The sequence below is a fragment of the Antennarius striatus genome, chromosome 8 (assembly GCF_040054535.1).
Source record: "Antennarius striatus isolate MH-2024 chromosome 8, ASM4005453v1, whole genome shotgun sequence".
In the NCBI taxonomy this organism is placed as follows: Eukaryota; Metazoa; Chordata; class Actinopteri; order Lophiiformes; family Antennariidae; genus Antennarius; species Antennarius striatus.
Window position 1 is genome coordinate 17,595,075 of NC_090783.1, and position 19,926 is coordinate 17,615,000.

At 40.9% G+C, this 19,926-nt stretch overlaps 1 protein-coding gene across 1 annotated transcript in view; it reads right to left on the bottom strand.

Annotated features, from left to right (window-relative positions):
• The window catches only part of LOC137599846 (adhesion G protein-coupled receptor L1-like), a 48,444-nt gene that overhangs the window by 16,357 nt on the left and 12,161 nt on the right, over window positions 1-19,926 (bottom strand). Inside the window, exons 2-4 of the mRNA XM_068321039.1 lie at window positions 19,856-19,926; window positions 17,111-17,324; window positions 16,457-16,566 (exon numbers count right to left, since the gene is read on the bottom strand). The exon at window positions 19,856-19,926 is cut by the window's right edge and continues 46 nt beyond it. Of these exons, the coding sequence (XP_068177140.1) occupies window positions 16,457-16,566; window positions 17,111-17,324; window positions 19,856-19,925 (394 nt within the window). The 5' untranslated portion in view covers window position 19,926. The remainder of the gene's footprint in view (window positions 1-16,456; window positions 16,567-17,110; window positions 17,325-19,855) is intronic.

The window sequence follows — 19,926 nt, forward strand, 5'->3', positions numbered from 1 at the left end:
ATACCTGTTTGTTAAAAGCAAGACCAAATGAGAGAAAAATTCTCTATAAAAACAGGAACAGATTTTTGAGGATCTGACAGTCCAGGTAAACGTGAAAACCAGTTTCTCTGCAAAAAAGAACAGACAGTTTTCCAACACATTTGGATTTAAAATCGAAATAAAACTGTTGACGGCCAGAGCACCATGTAAAATCCTTCATTGGAGATCTCCAACCTTCTTTGTTGAGAGTAGCTTGTGGAAGGACTCCCATTGAGGGCTCTGCCCGGTGCCACACCAAGATGAACCCTCCATGGCGTGTCAGCCTAATCTTTAAGTTTATCATTGTTTAAAATCTTTACCCTCAGTTTATATGTCTTCTTGTCAGCGAGGCTGATCGGGTCTGATACAGTCCTTAAAACAAAGACACAAACTCTATTCTGTTGTTCCAGCTTCTCAGCAGGTTTTTGATAAGCTTCAATGAGGTCACACCCACAGTGGAGGACAGAGCAGCAGCATTATTCAGGGTGTGTAGATTTTAGTGGTTGCTTGTAGACTCCACTGACGCTCCTGCAATAGTTCTTATATTAAAAATTCCTCCAATAGAGTGATTTAAAATCCTGTGACTTCTTCTTGGATAAATGTCTCCAGATTCTAAAAACACTCTGATAAAAACAAGGAAGACCTTTTAGTCCAGGGGTGTCAAACTCATTTTCACCGAGGGCCACATCAGCATAATGGCTGTCCACAAAGGGCCAGATGTAAGTTATAAATGTAACTAAATGTAACTTAGTTAGGGACATTAACTGTTCCAACCATTTTTGTCAGTGATAGGATGGGCTTAATTACTGCATTGTGGGAAATGTAGTTTTTCCTCAAAGCACACTTTTGACCTATTTATTTTTGGACACTATGACCTTTTATGCTCTCATGGACCACATGAAATGATGTGGCGAGCCACATTTGGCCCCCGGGCCTTGAGTTTGACACGTGTTTCAGTCTGTTGTTTCTCCGGTCCATTAAAAACAACGAGCGATCAAGTCCCAAACCCCAGCAGTAGGCCGGTACTGCCTGCATCGTGAGCTGCCACACCAGGTCCTCAGGGCCAGCCAGGAATTGCTGAAACACACAGTACTGTTGAAAATGAAGTTAATTGGAAGCTAGAATACTACGGAAAAATGCATTTTAGCCACAAAACCAGCACCAAGGGTGGAGTGGGGATTTTATTTTCATGTGTTTTTAAAGCCCGCTCTGTTTTAATAGTTTTTATCTGTGTGTAAGGTCCAATTGTGGATTTTAAAATATTTTAAATGATGAAGTTCAGAAATACAGCAGCGGTGAGTACCTGTTTTTAGGAGGGGATTTTAACTGCACAGAAAACCCAATTTTAGACAGAAATCACAAGGAGCCTCATGCAGCATTGAACATGTTGCATCGTGTCTCATATGCTCCGAACACGTAGCATTAATTAAAAATGGTAACGTGAAGTTCCACTATGAAACAAAACACACATTTTTAATAACGTTATCAACAAAGTTATCTCCTGAAGTCCAAGCAGAGGGAAAAATGACCGAGCACAATGCAAACAAATGTTCATTAAAGGTATTGTAGATTTTGGGGCAACATACAAAATCTTTTAGTGATGAGACAGTTGTGAAGGAGTGCTTAAAAGAGACATTGTTTGAGGGAAAACAGAAAGATGAGATGTGTGAAAAAAATCAAACAAATCAGAAATCAAACAAAATCAGAAATATTAACGGATGATGTCCTGGAACCGATTGATGCAGCTATTCAGAGTTCATGTATTTGGCCATTTATTAGTCTACAGATGTTACTGATAATGCCCATCTTTTGGTGTGTCAGGTTCCTTCACAAAAATAAGAAGCTCTGAGAAACTGCTGGGTGTAACACCACTAACACACACAAGAAGAGAGGACATATATACAACAATAAAAGAGATGCTGACAAGGAGGGACATACAGTAGATCTGAAGAGGATGGTCTCTGTCACAACAAAGGTGGACCCTTCCATTTTGGGGTGGCTGTGCCAAACTGTGTGCCAGAAATAGCAGGTTTTTAGCAGGGAAAGAGAGAGACCGACACAGTTTTCAGTTTTGACAAGATGAGCACAGGATGAATATGGCTGCCTTTTTGGTTGATATTACTTCACATCTCAGTGAGCTCAATTTAAAGCTGCAGGTTCAGAATAATTCAGTTTCTGATTTGATGACAGCTGTTTGGTCTTTCCAGAGGAAGCTGGACATTTTCAAAGAAGATCTGGAAGGAGAGTGTGAACATGTCCCAAAACTGCAGAAACAGATTCAGGGCGAGAGAGATGTTTCTCCATATGTTGAGTTCATAAACAAGCTGAAACGTCAGTAAAAGGTTCCACTGCTATGGTCTTGGGCATAACCCTAACCCTCCAGCTAATGCAGAATATTTTTCTCATCAAAGAAGTTAGAGGATTTTTTTTTTAAAGAGGTGACACAGACATTCAAGTGGGCACATGCAGAATCTCTACATGTTGAGCTAATTAATCTGCAAGGAAATGCTGCATTAGCAGACCATTTTGAGGCAACTGACCCTGCTACTTTTTGGCTACAGACTGTGTCTGAGAGTGTGTTCCCTGGTCTAATTAAAGTAGCACTGCACACCTTGATGGTGTTTGGATCGACTTAAAGCTGCGAGCCAGCTTTTTCCACTACCGTTCTAGGCTGACCAACGAACACCTACTTGTCTGCTTGAGAGTGGCGCTGAGTCTATTCCAACCAAGATTTAAATTACTGACAGGCCAGTCGCATGCCCCTTTCTGTCATGAAAAAAGCTGTTTGCATTTTCCTCTGAAATGGCCACTGTTTATTTATGTTTTCTGAAGATGTTAATTTTTTTTTAACTTAAAGTGTAGGCCTTTAGTTCTTTAGGCTGAGACGTCGTTAATTCACAAAAAAAAACCAAAACCAAAAACAGTTATTTGGCTCTGCTTTCTTTTTTTAAATTTAATTCTGACATTTGTGTGTTATTCAATCTTGCACAAAGGTTTTAAATTTATTTATGGTAAAAGAGCTAGCTGTGCACTCAGTTAAATATATCCTACATTGAAAAATGACAATATTGTTGAAACCATAAAAATGTGGACATAGGGCCCGATTATAAGACACAAACTAGACTTGGGTTCAGACCTTTTACGAAGAGGGAATTTTAATAACTGGACCTCTGTGAATTTTTAAATTGAATTCCAATGACCTAGCTGATATCACCCTGCAAGAGCTGTCTGAGGCCTAGATACTCTGCCTGTTGAGTTCTACAAATAATTCTGGCAGGTGAGTGGTGGGGACCTGATTTCCGTGCTCGGGGAAAACATGACGACATGTCGGCTGCCCCTAAGCTGTAGGAAGGCGGTCCTTGCGCGCCAGACAAAAAAAGGGAGACTTACAGGACATCAGGAACTGATGGCTGGTGTCCATCCTCTGCACAGACTACAAGATCCTCTCCAAGATCTTGGCCAGTAGGCTAAGAAAATTGATGGAGCAAGTTTTTCATATGGACCATACTTATTGTGTACCGAGCAGGCTAATCACAGATAACATACATTTAATTCGTAATTTTTTGGAACTCTCAAGTTCATTGGGCACAGGACTTGGTCTTATTTCCACAGATCAAGAAAAGGCTTTTGAAATAGTTCAACACTCGTACTTGTGGCACATGCTAAACAGTTTCGGTTTCAGCTCTAACTTTACCGCCAATATTCAAACCCTGTATGGATGGAGCGATTGAGAGTGTGTTTAAGGTTAATGGTGGCTTAAGTGGTTCTTTTAAGGTCCAGAGGGGTGTGAGATAGGGCTGTCCCCTCTCAGGGATGATCTACTCTCTGACCCTGGAACCTTTTTTAAACCCGCTTAGAGCGTGCATCTCTGGTTTTAATATTCCATTTAATATGCTGATGATATTGCTGTTGCAGTTAAAAACCAACATGATGCAGACATATTGGAATGTGCTGTACAGTGTTTTAGTGAGATCTCCTCTGCTAAGAGCGTGGCTCTTAAGGTGGGAGGTGGGCTGGAGGAGATCAGGCTCCCAGATGGACTCCAATGGAAAAGAAATGGGTTAGAATACCTTGTAGTTTAAGAAGTGTAGTTTAAAGAACTTGGGAAATGTTTTAGAGAAAGTGGAAGGGACGCTAAAAAGCTGGAAATGGATTTTGATCAAAACTGTCTTTTAGAGGTTGAGTTTTAATTATAAATAACTTAGTTGCATTAATGTTGCGGCATGAGCTGTCCTGCGTTGAACCCCCGATGATGCTGGCACAAATCCGGGCGGAGATAGTGGACTTTTTCTGGGACTGCCGTCACTGGGTCCTCTTCCTGCCCAGAGATGAAAAAGTGCAAGCACCCATCCATCTGGCCAGCAGGGGCTCTGCATTCTGGCTACAATTCATTCCGCGGTTGCTGACTGGCCCGGAGGACCTAGTGTGGCGGCCCACAAAACAGGCAGTACTGGCCCAGTGCTGGGGTCTAGGGCTTGATCACTCGTTGTTTTTAATGGACCTGAAAACCGACAGACTTAAAGATCTTCCATGTTTTTATCAGAGTGTTTTAGAATCTGGGGACTTTTATCCAAGAAGAGGCCACAGGATTTTAAATCACTCTATTGAATTTTAAATGAACGTGTGATCAGAAGAGGACTTTTTAAAATAAGAAATATTCCAGGAGTATCAGTGGAGTCCACAAGCCACCGCTAAAATCTACACTGTTGGGCGTGTGGTGGAGATCTGTGGCCCGACCCTGGATGATGCTGCTGCTCTGTCCGCCTCCGTGGGTTTGAACTCAGAAAGCCTCATCGAAAGCTTGCTGAGAAGCTGGAGGAGCCGACTAGCCCAACAACAACTGACTTTGATCAGTTCTTATTGTACAGGTCTTATAAGTCCAGATGATGCTGATCCCTTCAACATAGAGAATTTGTCTCTTTGTTTTAACGACTCTGTGTCAGACCTGATCAGTCTCAGTAACAGTAGTGGAAAAAACATGTATAAGATTTTAAACAATGATAAACTTAAAGATTGGGCTGACACGCCATGGAGGGTTCATCTTGGTCTGTGAGCCCTTCATGGGAGTCGTTCTACGAGCCACTCTAATCAAAGAAGGTTGGAGATCTCCAATGGAGGATTTTATATGGTGCTGTGGCCGTCAACAGTTTTATTTCGATTTTAAATCCAAATGTGTCGGAAAACTGTCCGTTCTTTTCTCGCAGAGAAACCGTTCTTCACATTTTCCTGGACTATCAAAGACTTCAAAATCTGTTTCTGTTTTTAAAGAGAATTTTTCTCTCATTTGGTCTTGTTTTTAGCAAATAGACGTAAATTATTGGTTTTAAACACAGGAAGAATCAAAAAAAGGAGTGGCAGATTTTAAACTTCATTCTGGGTCAAGGAAAGATGGCGATTTAAGCAGGAGGAAAAAGATTGAAGGCTTGACAGACTGCAGTGGAGAAGGTAATTTAAAAATAATGTGTCAAACAAGGATAAGAATTGAATTTAACTACAGTAATCCCTCATTACTCGAGGTTAATGCTTTCCAGGACCACCCGTGAAAAACAAAATTCTGCAATAAAACGACAAACTATTTTATTTTTCCGGTAATTTAAACATTTATGAACCCTCCCCATACTGATGTTAAACCACCTTATATCTGTATTACTTTTTCCCACACTCTTATGGACTGTTTAAACCAACTTTTGTGTTTCACTGAAGTGCGCTGTGTTCCATGAGTCTCGGAACACAGCGCACTTCCAGATGCTGTCAGCATGTGCGTACGGTATCACGAAACTACCTAGTAAAAATCTGCAATGTAGTGAAGCCATGCATCTTGAAGCGCGAACAAGCGAGGGATTACTGGATTTCAGAGCTATGAATGATTTAGACATCCTTGACACAACTTGTGTCAAGGATGTCTTATGTTCTGTGCTGAGTGACAAGCTTGTGTTCAGTCATTGTTTGTTTTCATTTATGTATATTTTTTATTATTTTCTTATCTTATTTTGAATGCGGATTCCTTTTTGTACGAATATCTTTTGGAATTTGTGTGAGTGTGACTACTTTGTTTTTTGTTTTTTTGTGAATAAACGTGCTTTTAAGAAAGAAAGAAAAACACAGAAAGAAAGAAAGAAAGAAAAAGAAAGAAAGAAAAAGAAAGAAAGAAAGAAAGAAAGACGGATTTTTTGATTTTTAAAAAGCACCTTTATTCGCAAAAAAACAAATTACAAAATAATCACACTCACACAAAATCAAAAGATACACACAGCTGGGGTGTGTGATATGTTGCATCTACAATGTTACCTCAATGATTGATAAATGATGTGATGTTCACTTCATTCTTTTGCTTGGCAGAATAGACTGTGTGCAGTGAAAGAACACGCAGAATGTGCTAGCTACAACTGGTTAACATGGTCGCAGCATGTTAACCAGTTGTGACAAAAAAATTGGTAAACAAACAGCATTACTAAACAAAAGAGAGACACCAGAAGTGTCACCACCAGTGTTGTTAGATCATGGTGGGGTTAGATTCAAATATTTCTCAAAGGACTATTTAATCTGAGAGACAGCTCTTCAACTCTAAACGTGTTTAACCATCTAAAAAACCCCAAACAAACACCACTCAGATTATAACGAAGGTGAAAACTTCAAGAGTCAGCTGTCTACGACAGTCATAAACCAGCCAAGGTATCAAAAGCACACACAATCAAAAAAGATTCTGTAACTGTTGGAATCTTTATATAAACAACAGACATACCCACATACATAACCCCATGCCATCATTAATTTAAAAAGACAGTGTCTATTCAGACAATTGACAAAGAAGAATCACTTTCCAAAATCAAGATTGATATCCAAATAAGAATGAACTTGTGCTTTGCTTTGTTAAGTTGGTAGAAAGTGTATATGTCAAGACATTTTGGGCAATTTAGTCAGACTAAAATGTAATGTAAAATGTAAACATAAAAAATATAATTGAGTTAGTAAAGAAAAAACTAAATAAGTATCACACACCCCTATTTTAAACCTCATTCTCACCTCAAACATTATAGCTGACTTAAAGGAAATGGTTAAAAGAAAACAGCATACTCCCTTCCTTGCCCTCCCTTCCCACTCCATTCTATCCTTCGTCCCACCCACTACCTCCCCTTATCTCTTCTTCCTTCAATCAGGCTCCTGTGGAGAAAAGAGATCAATTCCTGTGGTCTGAATCTGAAAAAGAAAGCATATATGCATGCACACGCAGGTGCATCCTTGCACTCTCACATACATACATCCACACACAGATGGTATTTGGTACTCAAACATATTATAGCTCTCTTTGTGCCCATGCACAAATCCCTGAGAAAAAAATGTTCCTTTATATTACTCTCTAAGGAACATATTCACCGTCAGAAGTTAGAAGAACAAAAAAAAAGGAGGGAAGGTCAAATGTAGCTAGATAAAACGAGGTTAATCTCTGTGGTTTTGCATTCACAGAAGGTAATACAAAAAATAATGTGTGTGGCAGTACGTGAATGTGCAGAACATTACAGCATGTACATATTTTTATGAAAATTTACACACACACACGCACGCACGCATGTATACACACACACACACACACACACACACACACACACACACACACACACACACACACACACACACACACACACACACACACACACACACACACACACACACACTCACACAGGGTGCAATCTGACAAAACAGCATACCCAAATTGTAGATAGTTTCAATGATCACAAACGTCCCCGTGCACATAAATACAGTGTGTATTTATCCACATCTCACAGATGACATGCCAACGGGGAAGCCAAAAAGGCCACAAGAAATATGACATCTGAGCAATTTTCTCACTTAGCGTTGTGTTTGCTGAGTTATTTTGACATTAAGATGAAAAATTGAATCAACTTTTTTTCTCCACAGGGAAATTATTTGTCAACACTAGTGTTAGTTTATGTTAATCACATGCATAGTACAGTATATACGGTATGTGTACACACGTGACACACACACACACATACACATGCACAAAGGGGGCCTGTAAGCATGCAGATGAGAGGTACAGCGGCCTGTAACACGCACAAGGGGCCTGTAGGCATGCAAGTGAGGATGAGGTGAAGCAGCGGGCAGCTCCTTCATGGTACACCCTCGATGACCAACTTATAAGGGAGCTGGTGCCTTGCTCAAGGGCACCTCGGCAGTGCTCGCGAGGTGAGCTGGCACCTCTCCCCTGCCAGTTCACACAAATTTTTTTTTTGCCAAACATGGGTGTTGAGTCGGTCACCCCCCCATCCCTAGTACCAAGGCTTAGTGGTCTGAGTTATTGTCATCCCATGGGGCTACCACCGATCAATGATGTGAAATCTTAATCTATAGGGTTACGTTTCATATACTGTTCACAGTAGGCTAAATCCTCTTGTTATGTTCTCCTGGTCGCTATAATTCATGGTCAGGAGCCTAATTAGCAATTTTTTTTTGATATGCAAAACATCCTGCCCTCTTTTTAAAAAATTGCCCACTGTGTGTGTGTGTTTGTGCGTATAAATACACACTCACACACACGCATGCACACATGCACGCACACACAAACACACACACACACACACACACACACACACACACACACACACACACACACACACACACACACACACACACACACACACACACACACAAACGGGTAGTCTTCAACATACGATTATAATTGGTTCCAAGAGGTTATTTGTAAGTGCAATTGTTCGTTGTTCAGATTCAGATCTGTAGTTGCCATTTGAGGCCATTTAAATGTCATTACGACCCTAAATTTGAAGGTACTATGCCCGAAGACTTACCTGAAAAAATTACGAAATATAAAAACAATACATAAACAAAATAAAATACTGCAGAACCGTAATGTGTGTTTATGTGTACATAAAATTTAAATGAGACTCAATAGCATAACACTTCAGAAAATAAAATAGAACACAGAAAGTATGACAAACGAAGCATCGAAGGAAGAAATAAAAGATTAGTGGGCAATATTTAAGCTCGAAGGAGAATTAGTGGCGTGCCATTCACCATTAAGTGTACATTGCCATTTAATGATAAATGGCAATGTACACCTCCCAGTCAGTGGGAATGAGGAATAGTCTTGTAATAATATCTTTTCAAACTTCTCGTCGATGTGTGCCTGCTTTCTGGCAAATCTGATCAGATATGAAAGTTGCATTATTAAAGCATTTGGGGCTACTATACGATACCATCTTCTCTATGGACTTTGGATATTCTCTCCATGTCTTTGTGAGTTCCCTCTGGGTTATCTGTCTTCCTTCCAGCACCACAAACATGCAGTATAGGTGAAGAGATGAATCTCAAGTTACCTTAGACATAAGTCTGACATTCTTTCTGAGTGACCCTGTGATGAACTGGTAACCCACCCAAAGTCATCTAGGATACACTCAGGTCAATTGTTGACAATGTCCTACTTAACTGTGTTCACACTCAACTTCACTTAATGTCAACAGATCTGGCAATCGTCTGTCCAAGCTTCATGGGTCCTCCATCTTGGAATGACACCACTTAGAGTTTTGAAAATTTCTAATGGCTGATGAAGTGAGAACTAGGTGAAGTGTAGATTTCAGCAGTCGCTTTGTAATCACATTCTCACTGCCTTAACTACAACCAGTGGACATCTCTCTTCATCTGCAGTCACTGGATATCTACCAGAACCTTAACAGGCAACAGGTAGACCATGTGATTCATCTAATGGACATCACCATCATCACCACTGATCTAGCTCTTTCTTTCACGTCGGCAAAATCTCCTACTATTCTATCCATCCATTCATTTTTTTATCACTGCTTTATCCGCCGCCGCGGGTCACGTTGAGCTGGAGCCTATCCCAGCTGACTGAGTGCGTGAGGCGGGGAAAACTCCGGGTGTGATGCCAATGCACTGCGGAGCCACACAGAGATGCAGAGAACCCCGCACTGACACACTCACACCTACGGTCAATTTGAGACCGGCAACTTAACCTAAAATGCATATTTTGGAGGTGGGAGGAAGCCGGAGAACCCACACAGACATTCCTACTACTCTACTTTGTCAATGATAAAATGTAATCCCTGTCATAAATTACTAGAAAAAGAACCATGTTCCAGAAGTTTGTGGATCTTTAACAAACTTATGAGGATGAGAAGAAGTGAGTAAAAGTAAACTTTTATATCTTTACCTCTGCTGAAGCCAAACTTTAAACCATGAATGCATGTATTCCACCCCACTCACAGGAATGACGAGGTCCGATATGCCGCTTTATGTTTGATTACTCTATGTATGTATGTATGTATGTGTAGCAAAGATTAGTCAGGATGAAGTGAGGATGGTATTGAAGAGGATAAAGAGTGGAAAGGCACTCGGTCCTGATGATATACCTGTAGAGGTTTGGAAGTGTCTAGGAGATGTGGCAGGAGAGTTTCTGACAGAAGCCAGTTCAACAGGATCTTAGGTGGTGAGAGGATGCCCGAGGAATGGAGAAGAAGTGTGCTCGTACCCAGTTTTAAGAACAAGGGAGATGTGCAGAGTTGTGGCAACTACAGAGGAATAAAGCTGATGAGCCATACAATGAAGTTATGGGAGAGAGTAGTTGAAGCTAGATTAAGGGCAGAAGTGAGCATTTGTGAGCAGCAGTATGGGTTCATGCCAAAAAACAGTACCACAGATGCAGTACCACATCTTTGAGGATGTTGATAGAGAAGTACAGAGAAGGCCAGAGGGAGCTGCATTGTGTTTTTGTAGATCTGGAGAAAGCTTATGACAGGGTGCCCAGAGAGGAACTGTGGTATTGTATGAGGAAGTCTGGAGTGGCAGAGAAGTACGTTAGAGCAGTGCAGGACATGTATGAAGACTGTAAGACAGTGGTGAGGTGTGCTGTAGATGTGACAGAGGAGTTCAAGGTGGAGGTGGGGCTGCATCAGGGATCAGCTCTGTGCCCGTTTGTTCACTATGGTGATGGACAGGCTGACAGACGAGGTTAGACAGGAATCTCCATGGACTATGATGTTTGTAGATGACATTGTGATCTGCAGTGAGAGCAGAGAACAGGTGGAGGAAAAGGTAGAGAGGTGGAGGTTTGTCCTAGAAAGGAGAGGAATGAAGGTTAGTAAGACAGAGTACATGTGTGTGAATGAGAGGGACCCAAGTGGAAGAGTGAGGTTACAGGGAGAAGAGATCAAGAAGGTGGAGGATTTTAAGTACTAGAGTGTGGAAAAGAGGTGAAGAAGCGTGTCCAGGCAGGATGGAATGGGTGGAGAAAAGTGTCAGGTGTGATGTGTGATAGATGAGTTTCAGCTAAATTGAAAGGAAAGGTGTACAAAACTGTGGTGAGACCAGCGATGTTGTTTGGTCTAGAGACAGTGTCATTGAGGAAAAGACAGGAGACAGAGCTGGAGGTAGCAGAGATGAAGATGCTGAGGTTCTCTTTGGGAGTGACCAGGAAGGATAGGATCAGGAATGAGTACATCAGAGGGACAGCACATGTTAGTGGTTTTAGAGATAAAGTCAGATAAGCCAAATTGAGATGGTTTGGACATGTCCTGAGGAGAGATAGTGAATATATCGGTAGAAGGATGCTGAGTTTTGAACTGCCAGGCAGGAGGCCTAGAGGAAGACCAAAGAGGAGGTTTATGGACGCTGGGAAAAAGGACATGAAGGTAGTTGGTGTGAGAGAAGAGGATGCAGAAGACAGGGTTAAATGGTGGTAACTGATTTGCTGTGGCGACCCCTGAAGGGAAAAGCCAAAAGGAGAAGAAGAAGAAGATTCTATGTATGTATGTACTCTGTTTTATTTCCTTTAAGTTTTTTCAGGTAACCTGACCAGTAGTTAACATCAAATAGTAAAACATTCAGAGTTCAACGTTAGCATTATGCTTCTGGGCAGAAACATAATATCAAAAACAATGGATCCACATCATTTACTTCCTACAGAGGGACAACCTGACAACATAAAAACAGGTCAACATAAAAAAAACAAACAGGTACATTTAGCTTTGAGTTAAGTCTTTCTCAATTGTACACTGGTTTAAAAAAGCACGGAAAAATAATAAAGTTTACGTCATTTCACTGACTTAACGTCTGCCCACCACAAATACTGGACAAAAAAAAATACTGGACACTTAAATCACTAGAAAATCATTAAAAGCAGATGATATTATGTTACGGCACAATAAATCAAGATAAAAACATAATATGTACGTATATTACCAATATCTCCTATACAGCGATACTTTAAAATCATGCGGTTTACAAGTGACAAAGCCAGTAAATCACCTACTTTGAATTCAGATCAGTTCACGGTAAACATTTGCTTCTTATAATTTAATAGTTGAAGAGCAGTAGAGTAAAACCTTTCATGGAACTCTCGACCAGTTTTAAGTGCATCTAACAATAACAGTCCAGTCATCAACTCAAGCCAACGTTATTTATAAAGCGCTGAATCACACCATTTACGTAGTGAAAATGGGGTTGTGACTGAGGGCAGGGCTAAAAATCCACGGCTCTTATTTTTATCTCTAATGTTTTCTGTAATACAAATACGTGGATCCCCATTGTTCACTTCTTTAGTGTACCACCACTCGGCTGTACTTCAGCATGTAGCACGTACCTTACCTTTCGAGTGAAAGAAGATGAGGATGAGGGAAGAATTATTGTCGGTTAGAGGCAGAGTTGTCATCAGAAGATGATCATCACTACCATTACCTTCATTAGCCTTTGATTTATCATCCAATATAAACAGTAAAATACCTAAGGTACGAAGCCAGATGCTCTGAGAAGCTCACAGAGACAACAAACAACATCAAGAGTTGGAAGTGAGTGTTGAAACTGTGTGAACGCATTGGTGCTGGTTGTGGAAGAAAGTGGAACTGCAGGACAATAGTTGGATATGGTGGTATACCTTTGTTTGGATGTCTGAATGTTTATATATAGTTATGCTCAAAACAATAGCAGTGTCTTTAAAAAGGCGAGTATGTGTCAAAATTTGTCAAATAAATTGTACTTTAATGAACAGAAATGCATTGGGGACAATGCACATTCTATTTCAACGCAAGAAAATTAGAGAAAGTTATTAATGTTTATAATACTTCACAGAAAGTCAGAAATGTAATATTCAAACAATAGCAGTGTTGACATCTGCCTTTGGAAACTGAAAAATGTACTGTATAAACTGAAATTCTTGAAAAATCAACTTTGCTGAATATCCTAAACTAATATTTTGTTGCATAACCATGGTTTCTGATAACTGCTTCACAACTTCTGACTGTTGACCGGTGTCAACAGCCCGGGTCAATGGAACTATGTTCCACAATTCCTATGCGTTTCTTGGTTTTGCCTCCTAAACAGCATTTTTGATGCCAGCCCACAAGTTTTCTATGTGATTTAGGTCTGTGGATTGTGCTGGCAACTCCATTAGTTAGATGCTGTTTCTCTGAAACCATGATTTCGCTCTTTTGCAGGCTCATTTGGGGTCATTGTCTTGTTGAAACACTCATTCCAAGGGTATTTCTCTGAAGCATACGGCAACATGACCTCTACCAGTATTTTGATTTAGTCAAACTGATCCATTATGCTATGAATAGGACCAACACCATAGTACGAGAATGGATGTGGTGAAAGAGGACATGAAGGTAGTTGGTGTGAGAGAGGAGGATGCAGAAGACAGGGTTAGATGGAGGCAATAGATTTGCTGTGGTGACCCCTGAAGGAAAAAGCCGAAAGGAAAAGAAGAAAAAGACCATAGTACGAGAAACATCCCAACATCACGATACAGTGATACCTCTACATACGAATGTCTCTACTTACGAAATTTTTTACTTACGAAATTTCTCAGCAGGAAAATATTACCTCTACTTACGAAAGAAATTTCGACTTACGTCATGTAAAAACACAGTATCGGCTGATACTCGAATAAAAACACAGTATCGTCTGATACTCGAATAAAAACACAGTATCGTCTGATACTCAAATCTCCCATAGGTTCCTAAACGCAACATTCTCATAGCTGCTCTGCCATTGGCTATTACCTATTACGTATTTTCCTGGCATACCATTGGCAAAGAGGGATGCCGCTCTACCTCTGTGTGGAGCTAAAACGGTGTTTATGGAGTGTCTCGGCATTCGCGTGGGTGGATGGAGAGGTTCAAAAGGAGGACTGGATTTCACTCTGTTGTTGGGCATCGTGAGATAGGAGCGCAAGAACCAAAGAGGGCAAAAAATAATAAGGACAGCAGTTAAAAGGTAAATGACTGTCATTATTGTGTAATAATCTAATCGTAACATGTATTTGTCACATGTGTTGATGCATTTTTATGCTTTATGAAACATTTATGTCGGAATTTTTTCGAGCTTGGAACCGATTACGACATTTGCATGGAAAACCTGTCTCTGCTTACGTAATTTTCTACTTACCTAAATTCTTCCGGAACCAATTATATTCGTAAGTAGAGGTACCACTGTACTTGGACCATCATGTTTAACCTGTCTTCACAGAGTACTGTGGATTGAAGAAGAAGTTGTTTTTCTTTTTCTTCCTTGTCATTCTCATTTTGGCTGCCATTTTGAAGCGTTTGATATCATTTTGGCTAAACAACCTATAAGTTTCTGCACTTCTTATTAGGTTTTCCTCTCTTTAATCCATTTCTTGATTAAAAAACGCTCTTCATCAGAACAGTGTCTTGAATGTGCCATTTTACTCGGTTTTTCAAGACAAATGTACAGCCAGCATATGCAATATCAGTTTCCTTGCTCTTTACATAAGAACTATCTGTTAACACCTTTTTTTTTGCCACAGAATCAAAGCCCTCCTTAATTGGACTCACCACTGCTATTTTTTGAACATTATTGTTCTTGAGTTTGTGAAATATTATAAAATGTTAATCTTTTTTTCAAGTTTTCTTATCTTGAAATAGAATGTGTAGTGTCCTCAATGCATTTGTGTTCATTAAAGTACAATTTATTTGACAAATGTTGACATTTACTCACCTTTTTAAAGACACTGCTATTATTTTGAGTATAACTGCATATATGAACATTCAGAGATGTGTGTGTGTGTGTGTGTGTGTGCGTGTGTGTCTGCATGTGTGTGTGTGTGTGTGTATACATTCATATATAATTGTTCGTTAGTCGTGATTTATTAAATTTCAATCTATAATTGCCATTTGAGGTCATTTAAATTACATTACTGTACTACTCTAAAAGCAAAAATACTATTCCCTAAGATTTACCAGAAACAATAACAGGACATAAAAACAACAAATAATGAAATAAAATACAGATACAGGTTGTTTTGAGATACCGATTGTATGTTGTTTTCAAAAGAATACACGGCAAATTATTAATCAAGTTTATGTCATTCACTCAAATTTACTGTCAGCTACAAACACCGGACTCTTAAAATCACGAGGAAATCCTTAAAAGCACATAATTGAATGTTACTGTATAATAAATAAGGATTAAAAACATAAATATCGTATTAAAATGTGTATGTACAGTGTATGTGTACAATATTTACTGTTAAGCATCACTCATGATTCACATGATTGTTTTGAATTCAGATTGTTCATTCACTTGTTCATTATCTAAACCCGCTTCATCAACTGTCGTGGGTTGCAGGGTGCTGGAGCCTATCCCGGAGTCACACATATACACAGACGAACACTCACGCACACACTCACGCACACACTCAACTGCACACGGTCAATTTGGGACTGGCCAGTTAACCTGAAATGCATGTTTTTGGAGGTGGGAGGAGAGAAACCCGGAGAGAACCCATGCAGACACTGGAAGAACATGAAAACTCCTTAGAAGAAAAAGAAAAATATACTTCAGGGAACTCTGGACCAGTTTTTTAAGCGCATACAACAACAACAGCCATAGTCAGCTGCTGATGTTGACAATCTATTGTATGGTACTGTAGGATTTAGCATGTAGCTAACCTTTGGAGTGAAGGGGGAGGAGGAGGAGGGGGATTATTGTCGGTCAGAGGAAGAGGAGTCAGCAGAGGGATCGTCACAACTACCATTATCAACTCTATCTATACTAGCCTTGCTTTATCATCCACGATGAAGTATCCGAGGTAAGAAGCTTGATATGCTGAGATGCTCACAGAAACAACAGCATACAAGAATAAGAGGGTGAGTTGAGTATTGGACATTTGCAACCCCCTGCTTGGTGGGGTTTGTGATAGAAAGGGTAACTGTAATACAATAGTCGGCTGTTGCGGAGAGCGTCTGAATGTTTGTGAGTTGATTGTTTGTATGTTGAGGACTACCTTTGTATATATGTACACACACACACACATACACACACACACACACACACACACACACACACACACACACACACACACACACACACACACACACACACACACACACACACACACACACACACACACTCACTCAGTTATACTCACTGTAAGGGACGCACTCATACTGGATCTCCAGGTATTTGTATGTTCCAGGACAGGGGTCCGGAAACACATCAACCCCTGCGACCACCACACACTGAGTCCGGTTGTTACACCTGGCAGACAGGTGGATGGATGAATGAATGGATGGATGAATGGATGGATGGATGGATGGATGGATGGATGGATGGATGGACGGACGGATGAATGGATGGACAACAGCATGACCACATGTGACATGACAAAACAAAGAAGGGAAGGAAAGAGATTAATAGACAGAAAAGGGGAAGCAAAGGACAATCCTTATTAATATTGATCAGTTCTAGGAAAAAGCTGCTGAATGCAAAGGTGCAGGCTCTCCGACTCAGCTGCAGAGATTACTGAATTCAAAAGTTAAGTAATCGCAAAGAGATGTGTTTGATTGCAAGAAACACATCTCCTGCAAAGTAAGTATTGGTTTTGTACAACACTCGGACATGAGTCCAGATGAAAGTTGTGCAATAATGCTGTATAATCAAAGTCATGCATGACCGATTGGTTTAACTGCTTTCTATGTGTTTACAAACAGTATATACAGTAGGATAACAGTGATATTATAGCTGTATATTTGCTGTATAAATTAAAATAAGCAAAACCATGCACAACCCAACATATACACACCTCTGGGCCATAATTTTTAGTGCATCAGGGAGGTAACACTGTGTGTTCTCCATTTGAAAGGGGTCTGCATCACAGATCTTGTCATCAGTACGTCCATAGTTGGCAGTCTCCACCATAACCACGTCACTTCCTGGGCAGCGTAGCTCTATGGGGTAACCCTCGCATGCCAGCTCCCTACGCAGCAGCCCAAATGGCATGGTAGCTCGTGACATAGCTTCTCATCAGGGTTGTAGGAAACAAAAAAGAGCAGTTCAACAATAATTAGTATTGTGATTTTGTTTTAGAAATAGACAGTACTCTTCATAGCTGTCTAGATGTAATATAAAGAGAGGAAAGGTTCGCATTAAATAGGAAAAAGAGAAAAATATCTGAGTATAAACATTTCAAAAATACAAGTATGTACAGTGAAATGAAGAAGTCAATAAATATGAAAGGTGGACTACACAAGATTTATTGCCAAATCATATCTAAATATCAGATTATGGTGGGACTCTGTCTGATAAGTTAGAGCTGTTGTACAGAGCGATGGCTTGTGGCAGGAATGACTTCCTGTACCGGTCCTTTCGACAGAGGAGCTGTAAAAGTCTGTTGGAGAAGGAGCTCCACTGTCTGTCCGGTGTGTGGTTGAGAGGATGATCGGGGTTAGCCATGATGGAAAACAGTCTGTTCAGAGTACTCCTCTCCACCAGAGCCTCCACAGTGTCCAGTCTACAGCCAATCACAGAGCGAGCCTTCCTGCTGAGTTTGTTGAGTCTGTTAGTGTCACTGGCTCCGATGCTGCTCCCCCAGCAGACCATGACAAAGAAGAGTACCCTCGCCACAACAGACTAGTAGAACATCTCCAACATCTTACTACATACGTTGAAGGATCTCAATTTCCTCAGGAAGTAAAGTCTGCTCCTCCCCTTCTTGTAGACAGTGTTGTTGTTGGATTTCCAATCCAGCCTATCATTGATCTTAATGCCCAGGTACTTGTAGTACTCCACCTCCTCCACATCCTCTCCAAGAATGCACAGTGGTTGTGACGTGCTCTTATTCTTCCTGAAGTCAATCACCATCTCTCTGGTCTTGTTGACGTGCAAGCTCAGGTGATTGCGTCCAGCCTACTCCACAAAGTCATCAACCATGCCTCTGTAGTCCCGTTCCCTTCCCTCACTTAAATAGCCAACAACAGCCGAGTCATCAAAGAACTTCTGTAGGTGGCATGAAGTTATACTGAAATTCAGTTGTCTATAAGGTGAAGAGGAAAGAGGACAGTACAGTCTCCTGGGGAGCTCCTGTGTCACTGACCACCGTGTCAGACAGAACACTACCCAGATGGACAATCTACAGCCTGTCTGTCAATGAGTCGCTGATGCAAGAGACCACGGAGGTGTCGACACCCATTCCCTGCAGCTTCTCACTCAGCAGCAGTGGCTGAATGGTGTTAAAAGCACAAGAGAAATCAGAGAAAATGATTCTCAAATTTCTTTCCCCACCAACCAGATGCATTTGAGCTCATTGCAGCAGGTAGATGACAACATCGTCAACCCCCAAGTGGTGTTGGTAAGCAAACTGTAGAAGGTCTAGCAGCATCCTGGCAACGGTGAAGGTGATGATGTCACAGGCCGTCGGTGCATCAGCTGATGGGGGTTCATACAGTAGATCATGATAATATCAGTAAATGTGAACTCCTGAGGCAAATAATGTGGTCACATTCCCACAGCAAGCAGGTTAATGTCCGGGCTATGGAGATGTTCCTTCGTATGTACATGTCCGGGATTGCGCCACCTCTCACTCACATTAAATGCAATCCCTCCTCCCTTCTTATTACCCCTGCTAACAATGGTTAGTGAGCATGAACAATGCTGAAGCCGGGTACTGCCACTCTGTCTTCCGGGATGTGCTAGTGTAGCCATGTCTTGGTGAAACACATCACACTCACTCACGGTATTCCCTCTGGGTCTTAATCAGCGCGGTAACCTCGTCCGTCTTACTCCCCAGACACCTCACATTGCCCGTGACGATAGCTGGTACAGCTTGGTGGAAACCCCTCTTCTTCGCCCTCAGCTTGGTCCCAGCTCTGTGTCCCCCATGCCTTCTGCTCAGCTCCTCCGGGATGTCGAGCATCACTCGGGGCAGCAGCACAAGTCTACGCAGCGTGAGTGTAAACAATAAGCTAACCGTCGTGCCTGTGATCTTCGGTTGACATGGATTCAAAAAGTGATAAAAGTGATAAAAGAAACGTCCAGAAAAATTTTAAAATTTGGCAGTATAAGCAGAAACCCCATAGCAAGAAGATTCTGGGTTTGATTCTTTTCTCTTCAGAGTTCTCTCTAGGTTCTTCAACTTCCTGGCACAGCCAAAGATATGCAATTCAGGTGAACTGATCAGTTCCAAACTGTGAGTGGTTGTTTGTCCTTCATGTAGCGACACGTCAAGGGTGTACCCTACATCTCAACCACTCACAGCTGGGATAGTCTTCAGCAGCAAGGTAGTAAAGTGGCTGAAGGTGAAATATTTACAATCATCTTGTCTTCAAGAAAGTGGATGGATGAATATTTTATTTTTCTTTTGAGATTCCTATGAAAGGTAGTCATTTTGCAGGATGACTTTTAGCTTAAGGGGTATGTTTCAGTGAGAAAGTTACCTCATCGCAAAACAACAGATTCCTTTTAAAATGCAAAATTTTGGATCTGACTTGGTTTATTGTTGTATCAGGATCAATATCTCAGCATGATGTAATTTTATTAAGATAAAACTTACCTTGGCTGGATGGGGTCACATGAGCAACAGCAATTGCACAGACGCCAAGGAACCAGAGTGACACAGCCATG